The sequence below is a fragment of the Mixophyes fleayi genome, chromosome 10, assembly GCF_038048845.1.
Source record: "Mixophyes fleayi isolate aMixFle1 chromosome 10, aMixFle1.hap1, whole genome shotgun sequence".
In the NCBI taxonomy this organism is placed as follows: Eukaryota; Metazoa; Chordata; class Amphibia; order Anura; family Limnodynastidae; genus Mixophyes; species Mixophyes fleayi.
In genome coordinates this window covers 15342436-15361295 of record NC_134411.1, presented here as the reverse complement: position 1 = coordinate 15361295, position 18860 = coordinate 15342436, and the positions used below count along the sequence as shown (strand labels likewise).

The following is an 18860-nucleotide window of genomic DNA, read 5'->3' as shown; positions in this document are numbered from 1 at the left end:
TCCTCTCTAATTGTGCATTAATATTTCTGGCTGTCAAAAGTCATATCTGTCAGCAGTATCTACTCAATAATTTTAAGCACTCCTCAGTGTTTTTGGGGTGTCCTCTCTAATTGTGCATTAATATTTCTGGCTGTCAAAAGTCATATCTGTCAGCAGTATCTACTCAATAATTTTAAGCACTCCTCAGTGTTTTTGGGGTGTCCTCTCTAATTGTGCATTAATATTTCTGGCTGTCAAAAGTCATATCTGTCAGCAGTATCTACTCAATAAATTTTAGCACTCCTCTGTGTTTTTGGGGTGTCCTCCCTAATTGTGCATTAATATTTCTGGCTGTCAAAAGTCATATCTGTCAGCAGTATCTACTCAATAATTTTAAGCACTCCTCAGTGTTTTTGGGGTGTCCTCTCTAATTGTGCATTAATATTTCTGGCTGTCAAAAGTCATATCTGTCAGCAGTATCTACTCAATAAATTTTAGCACTCCTCTGTGTTTTTGGGGTGTCCTCCCTAATTGTGCATTAATATTTCTGGCTGTCAAAAGTCATATCTGTCAGCAGTATCTACTCAATAAATGTTAGCACTCCTCAGTGTTTTTGGGGTGTCCTCTCTAATTGTGCATTAATATTTCTGGCTGTCAAAAGTCATATCTGTCAGCAGTATCTACTCAATAATTTTTAGCACTCCTCAGTGTTTTTGGGGTGTCCTCCCTAATTGTGCATTAATATTTCTGGCTGTCAAAAGTCATATCTGTCAGCAGTATCTACTCAATAATTTTTAGCACTCCTCAGTGGTTTGCGCTCAGAATGGATTCAAAGCAGTCCACATATGATCTAAATGAGCAACCAGGTTCTGTCACCAGTCCTGATGTTAGTGTTCCCAGTACGTCATCTGGCCAAGGCGATGTCAAACAACAGAGTGTTTTCAAATTAGTGCAAAAAACAAAAACCAAAAAAAAATTTACTGTATTGAAGCGAAAAAGAAGTGTAACTGAGCAAAAGTTAAGTGACGATAAAAAAAAAATTGCAAGCATGCCATTCTACACACGCAGTGGCAAAGAGAGAATGAGGCCTTCACCTTTGGCTATTAGTGGCAGATCCCAAAAAGTTACCCAGCCTACAATTGGTGCACAACTACTGTTACGCGTCAAAGCCGAGCTGCAAGATAACAGTGAGGCATTACAGGAGAATATTTGCTCTGATTCACAAATGATAACAATCCCTGTGGAGAGTCCATCCAACAGTGGGATGTCTAATCGTGAGCATTCTGCTGATGTGTGCCTTAATAGCCCGAGTGTAGCCGGTGATACCCAAATTGAGGATGCCACTTTGGAATTAGAAGAGGATGAGGGGGAGATTTGTGTAGGCGACGAGGGCGCTAATGATGATGTTGATGATTATGATGCAGACAGATACCAAATTGCCTTTCTCAATTTCTATTTATATTCTAGATTATATAACGGCTGAATAGTTTTCTATTTTACTCCTAGTGGAGAGAGGATCTGATGCAGACAGATACCAAACTGCCTTTGTCCATTTCAATTTATATTGTACAGTATATAACGGCTGAATTTATTAGTATTTTATACAAGTGGAGGGGGGCCTAGAGAGACAGAGTGACCCCAAACTGTCTTTCTCCATGTCAATTAATATTGTACAGTCTATAATGGCTGAATTTTTTAGTATTTTATACAAGTGGAGGGGGGCCTAGAGAGACAGAAACCAAACTGGCTTTCTCCATGTCAATTAATATTGTACAGTCTATAATGGCTGAATTTTTTGCTATTTTATACAAGTGGAGGGGGGCCTTGAGAGACAGAAACCAAACTGGCTTTTTCCATTTCTTTACATATTTAACTATAAGTGTAGGGTGTAATATACATTCAAAGACGATGGCTGCATTGCCAATATGCATAGATGGAGAGGAAGACAATCTGTTTTGTGTGTAGAATAGGCCTACCAACGAAGAATTAAACTGTTTTTTTGGATGATTTATTACCTCAACAATTAGATTACTTGTCTCTAAAACAGTTGGAGCACTAAATTGGGTTAATTTAGGCCCAAAAACATGGATTTTCCCAAAAAATAGCAAAACAAAACCAAACAAAACCAAAACCAAAACCAAAACACGCAATGGCGGTTTTGCAAAACCAAAACCAAAACCAAAACACGACGGTAATCCAGATCCAAAACCGAATCCAAAACCAAAACACGGGGGTCAGTGACCATCTCTAATCTCCACACACATCAAGCTACATGTCTATCTCCGTGTTCAAAGGTAAAAGTGCACCTTGATCTGTTAAGAGGTGGAAATATCTAGGAAGTGCCTTGTCCAAAAGTGTAATCGTCACATCAAGGTCTAACCTGCTAATACTTTAGTATTATTACTTTCAACTAAATAAACTTTACTGCTGGGTCTTCTGCTAAAATGTTTGGTTTAGCCGTATTTATGGCTTATATCATGAGGGTCAGGGGATATCAGGATTGGTTTTATTACATTGCTTGTAGGGTAACTAGAAATGCGCTTCTTGTCGCAGGCTGATGCAGAACGGGTCTTGTATACCTTTAATAGGACCCTTTGGCAGAGAAGTGCATTTCCACGCACAACCCCCATGCTAGACACATTGGGCTGGTGTCCACATTTACTGAGAAACCACAAGCGTGGGATGTATTAATAAAATGTATTAATAAAAGCTAGCCACAGGCTGGTCAGCACTGGGCTAGTACCTCCGTAGAAAATTAAACATTTGCCTTCCCAGTGGTCCCAGAAAAATAGACAGGAGTCTCTAAGGCAATGCCCTCAGTGAATACTGACACTTTGACTGCCAAAAATCGGGGCTGTGCCTCAAATTTTTTGGGACTGTTGGTGGTTTAGGTGTTTCTAGTTGTCATTCGAATCTCAGCTCTGTCAGGCACACTGCCCTCCAGTAGCTCTTTCTGCCACCCTGGAGCTACCCAACACAATGGAGTTTAGGCACAGCAACTTCATACCAAAGACAGTGGGCTCAAGAGAAGAAACCCTACTAAAACCTATAGGGAGGTGGTTGTGTAAACTACCCCCGGCCCAAAATGGAAAACACCATTACTCTTCCTATACTGGCTGCTTGTGATTGGCTGCCCAGTGACGGAAAGTCCTGGAGATTCCCAGCTTTTATCATTTAGCAGCAGTCATTGGATAAGTGAGGGTAGGGGCAGAGTAAAGTAGGGAATTGAATTTTTACTGGGTTTTTTTTATTTGAACTTCATCAGATCAAGAAAGATAAAAGAGGAAAATAATATATTTTTGCAGTATAACAAGAGTTGGACAGTGGTTTTGGAGTGTGTTTTATTAAATCAAGGTTTATTAATAAATGTAATTGTTTTTATAATTCCCAGTGTAATGGATCCCTTCTATTAAATTAAAGGTGTTTTCCATAATGGTATGTGGAGTAAATTTACACAACCCCTCCCCCAAGGCTGTCACTTTAGTGGGGGAGGGGGGGTCCTCCCATGAGACCCTTGTCTTTGGTATAATGTAGTTATGCCTGAAACTACTGTAATGTGTAATTCCACAGAAGTAGGAGTAGCTGCTGGAGGGCAGTGTGTCTGAAAGAGCTGAGATTTGGTAGACTGATATAAACATATCACACCCAACACTCCCAAATTTTGTGGGACAGTCACAATTTTCAGCACAATTGCCATAACCTTGGTAAAATGGGATCATGGCTAGAAGGAAAACTGGTATGGAAAATGTTTGTCCCATTTTGGTTTCTGGAATGATAGGAAGCAATGGAATGATAGCCAACTCCTGATTGGGTGGTTGTGACACTCCTCCAATCAATATGCAGATTTTTGTGCTTATTTGTACCTATCTGAGAAGTATATGCATGTTCGACATAGCTTTATGTAACACTCTGTGCATTTTATGAGCAAAGTTAGGTCTGCCACTTCTGCGTGTTCTCTGTCAAATTTTCAAGATCTTTCCAACCCAAGTACATCCACCTAATGACCTCTTACCACGCCCCCAATGATGTCACATACCGTATTTCCCCATGTATAAGACGCACCTTTTCCCCCAAAATTTTGGGTCTAATAACTGGGTGCGTCTTATACAGGGGTAGTAGCACTTACCCTGTCAGATGACTCCTCTGTCCGGTAAAGTCTTCTCTCTGTCTGTTCCTGATGCTGGAAACTTGATTAAGGTCCTCTCTGCGATGTCCGGATGTCTTTTCAGGACCTTGACAAGGTCCTCAAAGGCATCCTTTTCAGGACCTTGAGGTCCTCAAAGGATTGTCAAGGTCCTGAAAAGACATCCGGACATCGCAGAGAGGACCTTAATCAGGTTTCCAGCAATAGGATCAGACAGAGAGAAGACAGAAGACTTTACCAGACAGAGGAATCGTCTGACAGGGTAACTCAGAATTCACTATAGCGTTGTCTCTCCTCTGTATAAGCTGCACAAATACTCTGTGAAAAAATTGAGGATAATGTTTATCCTCAATTTTTTCACATGATTTATATAGGTGCGTCTTATACAGTGGAGCGTCCTATACATGGGGAAATACGGTATATCTTAGCCATTAGGTCCTGCTTTCCAGCTATTGTATTGAGAGAGTTTTGATACATCTCAATTACATTGATAGGGGAGTGGAAAGAGATACAGTGATTATGGGTAGGAGAAAGCAATTGATGGAACTGGACTTAAGTGTGACCTCTGCACGTTAATTTAATATCATAGGGACTAAGAAAAGTCCTGTAACAAAAATATCAGTACAATAATACAGTCATCTTTTAATATTTATGTTAAACAATTATAAATAGAAAATAAAAGTGAAAGCGGGAGAAAGGAGCGCTTTGGCAAAGGCTCCCCATGCAAAGTACCTCCTATGGCTATCGCCATCTCAGGGGGGAGCACCGGTGCACAAGAAAAAATGCTTTATTTGTTAAATTAAGTTTTTTTCCTTTTATTTTGTATTAAATTAAATATTTTTTTCTGTTGCGGCTACAGGCCCGGCGCTCCCATCAGGGAAGGTTAGGCACTTGCCTAGGGCGCCGGGCTCTGGAGGGCGCCACAGAATTCTGAAATACTTTAAAACTGTGCGGCGACCGCTGACCATACCTGTCACGGCCGCCGCACAGCATTCAGATGGACGGGGAGGGGGGGGGAAGAGGCTATTTTGTCACCACCGCCACCTCTCTGCTCCATCTCCTCCCCTCCACTTACTAGTGTCAGTGAGTGGAGGGGAGGAGACAGAGCAGAGAGGCGGCGGTGGTGAGACAAGGTAAGGAGAGGAGGGAGGAGGGCGGCGATTTTTGCGGGGGGGGGGGGGGGGGCGCCGCTTTTTTAAAAATGCCTAGGGCGCCGTGGACCCTAGCAACGGCCCTGTGCGGCTACATGACTGAAATTATATATACATATATTTATGGCAGTGCATCGCATCTTGGAGCTGTCACCAGTAACTGCACCTCTCTCCACCGTTTACACACAGCTACGTCGTGACCCAATGCAGACGTTTCAGGCCAGGGATCCCCACCTAACTAAATCTCAGGGAAAAGGGGGCTGTATCACATGCATCCCAACATCGAAAACCTGTATAAGATTTGCGTTTTGTTCGGTAAATGAAATCATCACCTTGAAGCTTCTACCTCTGCATTGACAAGATAACTACTAATGGAACAGCGTGCTTCAGCGGATTGAGAATATCTTAATTTGCATCTGGAATAAACAGTTATATGTGTTCTGGATTCATAAATTTGAGCTATCCTGTCATACTTATGGGTCTCACAGAAAATTAGCTTGTTGCAGATTTGAGTCTGTAAACAATACCATTCATTGGCAGGATTCTTGATTGTAGTAGTTTATTAGAATGTAAATAAACCTCTCAAGGCAACTTCTCATATCTTCACAAAGCAGCAATTAGACAACTGAAGCCTTTATTTTGCATTATTTCAAGCACTGACTTTCGAATCATATAATGTACATTTTGTGGCAGAGCTCATTTCATTTTGCTTTTCTGTCCTTTGTTTACAGATTCATTAAAAACCTTTAATAGGTTTCGGGGAAAACCTCCCTATACCGTGTCCTGCCCCTTGGACCGTGGACTGTGGTGCTTATTCATCAATATGCAACAATAATGATTGTTTTCTATCGTCTCTTACCGCAGCCATAGAACAGCTATCATCGAGCACATACTACTGTTACTGTTGATATTGCACAGTGTTGGTGTTTTGTTTGTAAGACTTTATTTTTTTTATATAATTATAAAATTAAATTTCTTTTGGTAACTATGTAGAGAATGTTTCAAACCAACACACTCTTGGAACCTAAATTGTCAATTGAAATATGGAATTGTATGTGGTCACATCACTTTTGACAGCTCAACAATTGTTTGCATATTGAATATTGTTTATTTATTGAATATGGTAAAAAATATCTGTTATATATTAATAATATTTTGCAGAGGCAGCTGAGGGATACTATTATTATTATTATTGTTTTATAATTATGAAAAAAATATATATATTACAAGAATTGCCAATTGAAATAAATGTTTTATTTAATTAATAAAGCATAAAGCATTTTTTTCATTGCTTTTCTTCTGTTATCGCTATCCTGAGTTGATGATAGCAGAAGAAGGATTACAACTACATGTACTGCTGCTTTCCTTGTTAAACAGGCTTTAACATGCTTTACATAGGGCAGTTAACACCCATTTGTGCCGGAGATAGGTATTTTCTCTGTTTGATAAACAGAACCCTGTGTATTATATTTCAGACCTTGTGCATTTATATTTACATAGTGTCTCTTTTCTTTTAAGAACTGAGATTGACTATTCTGAAAGACACGTGTTTCACAGCTCACAATAAAAGAAGCTATAGAACTGAACAGTTCAAGGAGATGCAATGCAAACTGATACTCTGTAAAGTACTATGTGATGCAAATAAAGTACTAGCAATGTTCAGGATACAAAGGTTAATCCAGTGGTTCCCAAACTTTTTCAGTTGGTGGCACCCTTAGAGTCTCCATAATTTTTTCAAGGCACCCCTCCAAAATAATTACTGAGCAGTACCGTTTTACAAGTATTTGGGTCAAAATAACGTAATAAGTATTTAGGTCAGGACAGAAATACTTAGTAAGTTGTTTGCAAAAAATAATACACATAAATCCAAGGGAAGAGAATATTTTTTATATATTTTTATCAATTATAATTCTGTCAAAGAATAAATTACAGCTAATACTAAGAGGAATAAGATCAAACAAAATAAAACAACAACATGTACAAAAATCATCACACTCTGTGCCCCCTTCATCCACACACTCTGTGCCATCTTCATCCACACACTCTGTGCCGTCTTCATCAACACACTCTGTGCCCCCTTCATCCACACACTCTGTGCCATCTTCATCCACACACTCTGTGCCGTCTTCATCAACACACTCTGTGCCATCTTCATCCACACACTCTGTGCCATCTTCATCCACACACTCTGTGCCGTCTTCATCCACACACTCTGTGCCATCTTCATCCACACACTCTGTGCCGTCTTCATCAACACACTCTGTGCCCTCCTTCATCCACACACTCTGTGCCCTCCTTCATCCACACACTCTGTGCCCCTTCATCCATACACTCTGTGTCCCCTTCATCCACACACTCTGTGTCCCCTTCATCCACACACTCTGTGCCCCCTTCATCCACACACTCTGTGCCATCTTCATCCACACACTCTGTGCCATCTTCATCCACACACTCTGTGCCGTCTTCATCCACACACTCTGTGCCGTCTTCATCCACACACTCTGTGCCGTCTTCATCCACACACTCTGTGCCCCCTTCATCCACACACTCTGTGCCGTCTTCATCCACACACTCTGTGCCCCCTTCATCCACACACTCTGTGCCATCTTCATCCACACACTCTGTGCCATCTTCATCCACACACTCTGTGCCGTCTTCATCCACACACTCTGTGCCGTCTTCATCCACACACTCTGTGCCGTCTTCATCAACACACTCTGTGCCCTCCTTCATCCACACACTCTGTGCCCTCTGCATCCACACACATTGTGCCATCTTCATCCACACACTCTGTGCCCTCCTTCATCCACACACTCTGTGCCCTCCTTCATCCACACACTCTGTGCCATCTTCATCCACACACTCTGTGCCGTCTTCATCAACACACTCTGTGCCCTCCTTCATCCACACACTCTGTGCCCTCCTTCATCCACACACTCTGTGCCCCCTTCATCCACACACTCTGTGCCCCCTTCATCCACACACTCTGTGCCATCTTCATCCACACACTCTGTGCCGTCTTCATCAACACACTCTGTGCCCTCCTTCATCCACACACTCTGTGCCATCTTCATCCACACACTCTGTGCCATCTTCATCCACACACTCTGTGCCCTCCTTCATCCACACACTCTGTGCCCTCCTTCATCCACACACTCTGTGCCCTCCTTCATCCACACACTCTGTGTCCTGTTCATCCACACACTCTCTGCCCTCTTCATCCGCACAATCTCTGCCCTCTTCATCCACACACTCTCTGCCCACTTCATCCACACACTCTCTGCCCTCCTTTATTCACACACTCTGTGCCCTCCTTCATCCACACACTCTGTGCCCTCCTTCATCCACACACTCTGTGCCCTCCTTCATCCACACACTCTGTGCCCTCTTCATCCACACATTCTGTGTCCTCTTCATCCTCACTCTGCCCCTCTTCATCTTTACTCTGCCCCTCTTCATCCTCACTCTGCCCCTCTTCATCCTCACTCTGACCCTCTTCACCCTCACTCTGACCCTCTTCATCTTTACTCTGCCCTTTTTCATCTTTACTCTGCCCTTCTTCATCCTCACTCTGCCCCTCTTCATCCTCACTCTGCCCCTCTTCATCCTCACTTTGCCCCTCTTCATCCTCACTCTGCCTACTCCTTCATTCTTTTGCCATTTCCTATCACCATTTCCCCTCTCCTTTTTTACTTACCATACTTGGCCTTCTTTCTTCTATTTCTTCTGTTTTTTCTTCCGTCTTCTAACCAATCTGCCGCACAAGGGACCCAGCATCCTCCTCTCTCCTGCCGCTTCTCACTGAATATGTCAGACGTGATGACATCACGCCCGACATTCAGTGAGAAGCAAAGATGATGCTGGATCCCAGGTTTTCGTTTTTTTTTGCTTCCTGGCCACGGCACCCCTGTCACAGTGCCGCGGCATCCCTGGGAGCCGTGGCGTACATTTTGGGAACCGCTGGGTTAAGCACTTATAGACATTAAAGGCAATTTAACCTCAACAATTTACTTAATTGCGGCTAGTACAGAGTGTGTAAATTCAATACATTCATGCTGTACTTCTATATAGACCATGGGAAAACATAGGGATTTGTGAGAGTGAGTAAATGCAGAACATGTATGCTGTTCTTCTATACAGACTATGGGAAAACATAGGGATTTGTGACAACTTCACCTTTGCCTGTGGCCTGGCCTTTTTAGATTGTCTGGGGGATAATGCTGGCGATAATATGGATATCGACCCTGGTGACCTCTTGATGTTTAGGGAAAAGCTCTATCGCTGGGGGAAAACAAAAGCTTTTCACCATTTAATAAATAGACCACTAAAGCTGCAGTATTGTGAGAGGGGTAAAGGATGAAGACAAAATAATAAGGTTCATTGACAAACATGTTTGAATGCACCCCCTGCAATACAGACAGGGGCAGGCTGGGCTGGGGGACAGGGGGGCATCGGGCACCCGGGCCGCTCTGTCTGACAGCTATTTGGGATCACCCCCCCCCCATTGAATACAATATTTAATGACTATTACAAGCGGCCGCATCACAAGGCATGCGATGCGACCGCGTCAGCGCACGGGTGGCCGCATCACATGATACGCGATGCGGCCGCATCGTGTGTCATGTGATGCGGCTGCCTGTGCGCCCCCCGGGCTGAACTTTGCCAGCCCGCGCCTGAATACAGATGCCATTTGCGCTTGTTTCTGAGCAAAAGTACATGACACCATAGATTGTGCACCTGAAAATGATCTACAGAGGTGCAACTTGCTGACTCTTCTGATGGGGAGTACCTCCCTCCCCAGTAGATCCAGCGCCATTGCTCACACAGAAACAGAGGTAGCAGTGTACTTGTCACTCTCCAGTCTCCAGTGCCATTGCTCATACAGGAACAGGAGGGGTAGCAGTGTTCTTGTCACTCTCCAGTCTCCAGTGCCATTGCTCACACAGAAACAGAGGTAGCAGTGTTCTTGTCACTCTCCAGTCTCCAGTGCCATTGCTCATACAGGAATAGGAGGGGTAGCAGTGTTCTTGTCACTTGAAAAAAATTGACTGAAAATTATTGGAAATTAATATTATTGAGGTTAATATTAATGTAGTGATAAAAAAGAGCCAAATTATGTGATTTTAGCAAAAATTTAGGAAAAACCAAAATCCCCAAAAAAACACAAAACACGCAAGGGCGGTTTTGCGGAAACCAAAACCAAAACACGGAAATAATCCAGATTCAACCCCCCCCCCCCCCCCCCGAAACACAGGGGTCAGTGTACACCTCTAATTTAGATATGTCTGTCTACCAGCACTTTATTGTATATAACTGAGCCTCTGACAACAGATAATAAAAATGTTTATGAATACAACTTCTCCATTTCTGAAGTCCCTTTCTGATGCCATAAGCAGATTAAGCAGATATTCTAGTAATTAAAAAAGAAATATGACATTTGCTCCACGATAAACAAGAGCGAGTCTCTTAGGATATTTTACAGATATAAATGTGGGTATATACGTGGGGTGATGGATCCATTTTGATATTAAAAGTTAGCATTCCTGCCACAAACAAAATTATAGTGTTAGTATTGAAGCACGTGGGTTCCACTTACCGGACGCACATATTCGTCCTGCTGTTTGTTCTGTACATAATACAATCTAGGATGTCAAGATCTCACATTCCTCCCACTGGGTTCTTGACTTATTGATATCCAATATGCTTTTTACCGTTCAGGAACCTTAGACCTTGCTGCACTTTATTATTCCATGGTCTCTAAATTAGAAGCACTGTAGAAAATCAAATTTGTACTTAACAGTTCATATATATATATATATATATATATATATATATATATGTATGTAGTATATATATATATGTGTGTGTGTGTGTGTGTAAGGAAGTACATGTGCCTCTATTACATAAACACACAGTCCTGTATAAAGGTATAAGAGGTGTCCTATTAAAAGTATTGGTTGAGGTCCAAAAAAATAAAGTACTCTTGCAGGAAGAAAAAGACTCCACGGCCCCCGCTAACACACACGGACAGAGGCGGAGCTAGCTAGCTGTGGGCCCCATTGCAGGGAAACAGGGGAGGGCTGACACATTTTAGACCTGGGGACTCGACCATGCAGCCTATTTTAAAAGAAAAAATGCAGGTGGCCCAGTGACCCAGCCCAAGGTAGCCCACCGGCCTGGGGGGCAGATGCTCCCCTGCCCCCCAGCTCAGCCTGCCTCTGCAGGAAAGTGTACAGAAGGGAACTGGGGCCCACAGCTAGCTAGTTTCTTGCGCAGCAGGCCCCATTACCTCCATGGGCCCCAGTGCACCGTACCTGCTGCACCAATGGTAGTTTCTCCACTGCAACCGGAACTGTGCTCTCCTCGTCACCTGAGGCTTATATAACTATGTTGTTATATAAAATGAAATCTCTTGTGAGCGCCAAGGCCAGGGCCGGAATAACCATAGGGCTAACTGGGCTACAGCCCAGGGGCCTATGGCATCCAGGGGGCCCTTGAAAGTGCTCAGCAGCAGTATTGATCGGTCGGGGGCGTTCCCCGGCGCGATCAGTGCTGCTGAGCACTTTCACTGTGGTCCTTCCCCGGCGAGCTGTAGTCTCCTTACTGAGGAGATCTTATGAGTCTCACTCTCACGAGATCTCCTCAGTAAAGAGCGTACAGTACAGCGCGCCGGGGAAGGAGGTAAGTGCCGGGGGGGGGAACAGGCAGCTCGGATCATGGGGGGGGGGGCGTTCAGCTTGGATCACGGGGGGGGGGGGGGGGGGGGTCCCTCACGAGGGAATGGAGGCCCCCTTAGCCCAGGGGCCTTCATTCCCTTAATCCGGCACTGGCCAAGGCACAAGGATGCAGAACTCTTGCTCAGCTAGGAGTGCTGCAATCCATATGTTTCCATGAGTAGATGCAAAGCCACCGCTCACTTGGTCTGTTAATCCATGAGCTTTCTAGCATACAAAGGCACAGTCACACAAAAACAGTCACATGATGTCACAAAGTGACGTTTGTTCTGCAGTCCTGCTTTATTGTCTTCATCAATTACTTTTTTTTTATTATGTATCTCAATTATTGTTTTTATGTGAAATAGCTACTAACAATCCCACCTACAAATACTGGGCCTGAGTCATTAATGAGAGCAAAGTATACAAAAGGAATAACTTTGCACCTGGGCAAAGCCGTGTTGCATTGAAGGGGAGGTAAACTTAAAATATGGAGACAGATTTATAGTTGGGATAAGGCTTGTCCTAGATCAACTTTAAATTTCAGTGCAAAAATAAAGCTATCGAGTATTTGTGTGCTAGATGAAAAAACAGCCAGTATTTAACTTATGTGCAAAATAATAAACTAATTTACACCCCTTGTACTGTAACATGGTTTGTCCTGGAGAACATTTACTCCTTTTTTTTGCCTTACTTTCCTTAATGACTCAAGCCCACTGTATCTACTATATGTGCCTCTTCTAGGGAATGACAGCAAACAATCCCACCTACAAACCTGTACCTACTATATATTTCTCATATCTGTGCAGAAAAGTATCCATTCTTGATTGCTTTCAGATTAGAAATGTAAACGGTTCTCCCAACACTTGATACGTGTTCGTGGCATAGTGCAGATAATGATCTTGTGAGCATTAAAGCCCCAGCATGCAGCTGTGCTAAATAACAGTTTTGGAAATTAATTTTTACAATATAAGTCTAGCCTGTCATTAGAAACTTGCTAACTTGGCGGTTTAACCATATATATGTTTTATTGGTTTCATCTCAAGTACGAGATTTTGTTACAGGCAATTTACATATCATGAGCTTCAGCAGCATTTTCCAATAAAAAATTCACAGCACGATCGCAATTTTATATATCCGATCTGATGGGAATTTAGTGCACCAGTAAGAATCCGGTATCGCCGCCAGCTCTGCGTGGTAGTCTGCACAACACTCGTCTACGTTACAGCTTTTATTTGTGCTGGAATTATACAGCCTAGTGGCCACACAACAGACATATTAAATGGCCATAATGTTATACGTGTAATTCCACTATTGTCTCCCTTCTGGAACTGGAGTATGTCAGTACACACATAAAGGAAGTTTATGTCTTCTTCAATAGATACAGCAAAAGACTTATTCATTGTCTTACTAAAGTTCACTGCACAAGTTATGTTTCTGTCATTTGTTGTCCTGCTGTGTTATTAGTTTTTGCTGTAAGAGAGTGCAAATCACAGATAAGCAGTGATGACATAAATAGTCAAAATAAAAAGCGACATCCATATAAAAAGGTTCATTGGCACCAGGGACTGGGAGTATGGACATACCTGAGTCAGAATGGGGAGTCATATTTCAGCGCACTCAAGCCAGCTCAATTAGTTTAAAAGTGGTTGAAACTCACTACAAAATATTAACTAGGTGGTACCGGTGCCCAAGCCTCTTGGCAAAGATGTTCCCCGGGGAGCTTCGGGCACCCCTTTACATCTATGGTGGGAATGCTCGGCAATTAGACCTTTTTGGGATGTGGTTATCCTCATCTCCAAATCAATTGTGGGAACTGATTTACCAAAATGCCCGAGATTTTGGTTACTCAATGATAATAATATGCCAGTCTCTCAATACAAAAAGTCCTCGGTAAAATTTCTCAATAGTGCTGCCAAGGCTGTGATACCGGTTCACTGGAAATCACCGCTGGCTCCCACTATAAAAGAATGGTTTACACGAATAGACTTTTATATGGCAATGAATGAGATAATCTATTAGGCAGAGGATAAAAATAGAGCTTTCTACGTAATGTGGTCGGAATGGATAGAATTTAAAGACTCAGTGTTGTTTGCTCAGTGGAATGTTTGAAACCCAACTCCCCCACACCCCCTCCCCCCCAGGCCTTCCCTCCCAACCTCCCCTTATATCTTTCTATCCCCTATCCCCTGTACTTTCTTTTATTATTTTTATTTCTATAAGAAAGGTCAAGCAGTTATACGCCACTCTAGGTGAACCTGCAATTGTTGATGTGCAACGAAATGCTTGAAGTAATATATCTATGTGTTATTATTGTTGCATACATATGTATATGCTGTTTCACTTCAATAAAAAGAGAGTATACAAAAAAAAAAAGGTTCATTGGTATAGAGTGCAGATATCTCATAGTTCTGAAACAGAAAACATAGGGTGCCCATGTTTAGGAAGTTTTCTATTTCCATTATATTTGGCCTATTCTGGTGCCAAAAGCAATAAAACTGTTATGTGATTCTGTTCCCACTAATTCTGCTAATCTGGGCGCCTCAGAGGTCTGACCTGTAGGAAAATTACAATGAACTTTCCTGTGGACGAAAGGAGGTGACCAAGGTAGATTGGTGGCTTAAATGGGTAAATTTGGAGTGAGGCTGGTCGCAAAACAGTTTGGGACCACACTTTTTGCAGTTTGTACAACATGCTTATTGCTTTACAGATAGTTGTCTCCTCTTTCAAGTGTGTTGATTTATTAATTGGGTCTTAGATTGTATGGTCTCCTGGGTAAATTAAGAAAAAATGTGAAACAAGAGAATGCAACATCAGTCTAGGGCAGTGGATACCAAACTTTTTCCGTTCAAGGCACCCTTAGGGTCTCCATAATTTTTACAGGGCACCCCTAAGCCAAAATTATTATTAAGTGGTCCCCTGCCTTGCTTACTACTGGTCCTGTGCAGGGCACCCCTGTGAGATCAGTTTGGGAACCACTGGTCTGGGGGTATATTTACTAAGCTGGGGGTTTGAAAAAGTGGAGATGCTTCCAATGGCAACCAATCAGATTCTAGTTGTCATTTATTTAGTACATTCTACAAAATGATAGCTAGAATCTGATTGGTTGCTATAGGCAACATCTCCACTTTTTCAAACCCGCAGTTTAGTAAATATACCCCAAGGTGTTATTTATCTTGCTAACATAGGAGATTTGTATATGGGATACTAATGTATTGTTTCCATTTATTGACTTGAAGATTTTCAGTCCTTTAAATTAAGTAAAAAACTATAATTTTTTATAGAAACCTCTTTCTAGTTTCTCAAGCCAGTAATTAAAGGGTTTATGTCAAGGAAGGGATACATCGTATAAGAACTTGAGGTGAGGAAAGAAATAGTCCAAGATTATGATCTAAGATTGAGCTGGATCAAAAATTGGTTCTGTTTCAATAGTATGATGTATTTCCTGTCCCCGGTTCAAACATAGATGTGGTAAGTCTGTCATGGCCTAAACAATTGTGTCCTCCTTTCCCCTTATACCACCAGTACTTCATGGTAAAGTGGACATTATAGGGCTAGATTTACTAAGCTGCGGGTTTGAAAAAGTGGGGATGTTGCCTATAGCAACCAATCAGATTCTAGCTTTCATATATTTAGTACCTTCAACAAAATGACAGGTAGAATCTGATTGATTACTATAGGCAACATCTCCATTTTTTCAACACTGAGTTTACAATATGAAAGCAATAGTGTCCACCGTTAGTGTCCAAAGAGCTCTAAGCATTTCCTCCGGGTAGCTAGGTCAGCTATATTGGATGTAACAGCTGAATCAGCAGTCCACAGGTTGAAAAACCCTCATCTAAACAAACATCCGTTTTAAATACACTTATTTAGGGAAGACACTTTCAGACATGCTTTGGTCAAATCATTCTTGACACCCACTGATATGAACAATTATGGGTATATATTTAGGGAGATGAAATATATTTTTATTTTGCACATTACTTTTGGGATTTATAGAGCCCTCATCTATTCTATATGAAAAGACCACCATCACAACGGGAGCTTTATAAGGACATACACCTGTAACATCCCCCTGTGTTTTCAGGGCCTGATTATCCAATAGGCTGACTAGGCTGCAGCCTGGGGTGTGTGGATTTTTTGGGGGTTCAAAACAATTTTAGGTGATCAAAATTGTGACAGGGAGAGGTACAAACCAAAATTAATTTTAAAACATAAGAGAATAGTTGTTCGCCAAAAAGAAAACGTGAAATAAAAAACGTAGTAAGGTTTTAATATGTATGAATTCCCATGGTAAAGGCTGAAGATAATGAGTCATCCTTGGGCAGGCCCATGAGGATAAGTACATAGGAGAGACGAGGATGGGGACAGGCGCAGGGGGGACAGACTCTTTGCCTTCACATCTTTTCCCCTTACTTGTGCTTGTTCACGCCTCCCTTCTGCTATACAGTTATGATTTTAATGATAACAAAATAAGTGACAAAGATTGGGAACATAAACATTGATGGGGTGGTAGGGGGTATTAAGCAAAACCAGATTTTATATGAAGGATGAGTTTGTTCTTACCTACCGCATATTAGTCTGGCGTGGAAGCATAGGGGGCGCTATGAGCGTATTGGCCTGGGCAACCCCAATCAGACCCTGACTCTTTTATTAAACTAATTCTGAAATACTGAGCCTTAATAATACAATAATAATCTCAAATATGAAGATGCCAGGGAATGTACATTATGGGCTAGATTTACTAAGCTGCGGGTTTGAAAAAGTGGGGATGTTGCCTATAGCAACCAATCAGATTCTAGCTTTCATTTATTAAGTACCTTCTACAAAATGACAGCTAGAATCTGATTGGTTGCTGTAGGCAACATTCCCCCTTTTTCAAACCCGCAGCTTAGTAAATCTAGCCCTATGTGTTGTCTGCTACAATTGGCTGTTATCTGTGGTCACATAAATGCAGACTTATCAGAGCATTGCACATGTGAAGTACTAGGGAACAGGAAGAAGACAGACGGACGCTGTACACTTACTAGTTTACGTTGGCACCACTGGCACAGTCCGCACATTACGATAGTGATACTCAGGCTGAGGGCGAGGACACCGGAGACTAGGATTACCTCACTGGTTGGCGCTCCTGAGAGAAAGACAGAGATAATGAATGAAAGGAAAGGACAACTCAGTTGAAATACACAGAAAATGTAAATTGACAAGAAGGCGAACTGGGACCGAGATAGTGCAGGAGAGGATGTCAGGAATTGTGAGAGCTTCTATTAAGGAAACTACTAGATAATGTAAGACACAGTGCGGCACAATGACATATTTAACCTAGACCTGATCACTTCATTGTGACTGAAAAGTTTCAAGTGTATTAAAGTGCAGTCAGCCATTAAAACAGAGAAAACAACAGTTTAAAATGTAAAATGTATGAAGGGTTTTTGGCAGAAGAAATCAAAGATTTCTCTAACCATAAACCACTTACCACTTCTTAACGCAGTCCCCATAGATTAATATGGAGATTGCGAAGTTCTGCCATGTACCAAGCTTTGCATTTCGCAGAAAGGTAATGTCATCTCAGGGTGGCGTTACCACCCTCTCCGGCTGCGCTGGATCCCTCTCCAATGGAAGTACTATGCGCATGTATATCCCTCTCCAGTGGAAGTACTATGCGCATGTATATCCCTCTCCAGTGGAAGTACTATGCGCATGTATATCCCTCTCCAGTGGAAGTACTATGCGCATGTATATCCCTCTCCAGTGGAAGTACTATGCGCATGTATATCCCTCTCCAGTGGAAGTACTATGCGCATGTATATCCCTCTCCAGTGGAAGTACTATGCGCATGTATATCCCTCTCCAGTGGAAGTACTATGCGCATGTATATCCCTCTCCAGTGGAAGTACTATGCGCATGTATATCCCTCTCCAGTGGAAGTACTATGCGCATGTATATCCCTCTCCAGTGGAAGTACTATGCGCATGTATATCCCTCTCCAGTGGAAGTACTATGCGCATGTATATCCCTCTCCAGTGGAAGTACTATGCGCATGTATATCCCTCTCCAGTGGAAGTACTATGCGCATGTATATCCCTCTCCAGTGGAAGCACCGGCCGCACTAGTCTGCCAGTAAATTGGGGAAACAGCAATGGGGGGGGGACTATGCCAGGGCTCCAAGAATACCCCCAGCATGGTACATTTCAGTGGTGCTTAAATATGCATGGCTGCGATTTGCAGCGTTGCGTATTGATTGGTACTGCATGATTAATAGGCAGACCCCAAAGTGTACTTGGAGTCCCCAGTCAGAATCTGAGTTCAAAGCATTGCTTTTACATATCAAATGAGTTTCCTGCACCAGAGAGGGCTGATAGTCACTGATGAACTGAGGGTTGAAATCTAGAGCAGTATAAACTGATATGGCTGTGAAAAGGTTAATAGCTTAGTTGTGGTGCGGACAGAATCCCCTATGCCTTCTGAATATTTATTAGGCTACCAAAGAGGGCAGACATATGGCCGAGTAACACTGTAAACAGCTGGAAGCCTGTTAGAAAGCAAGAGGCGTGTGACTCTACAGACCCCCTCTGTGCATTTTTCTCTCTTTATATTTTTGCTGTATTTCTCATCTATCACACTGTTCTCTTCGTTTTATCCTCACTCTAACTTTCCTTTTAAAAAGCTCTCTCCATCCTCTACCTCTCAGAGATCTCCATACCTCCTCTCACACTGCGCTACATACCTCTTCTCACACTGCGCTACATACCTCCTCTCACACTGCGCTACATACCCCGTCTTACACTGCCCTACATAACTCCTCTCACACTGCGCTACATACCTCCTCTCACACTGCACTACATACCTCCTCTCACACTGCGCTACATACCT

At 42.5% G+C, this 18860-nt stretch overlaps 1 protein-coding gene across 5 annotated transcripts in view; it reads right to left on the bottom strand.

The window, feature by feature from the left end:
• Positions 1-18860, bottom strand: part of SYT7 (synaptotagmin 7) — a 259466-nt gene that overhangs the window by 134098 nt on the left and 106508 nt on the right. For all 5 annotated transcript variants that reach the window (XM_075187974.1, XM_075187975.1, XM_075187977.1 and 2 more), the window contains exon 2: positions 17015-17118. In XM_075187974.1, the coding sequence (XP_075044075.1) occupies positions 17015-17118 (104 nt within the window). The remainder of the gene's footprint in view (positions 1-17014; positions 17119-18860) is intronic.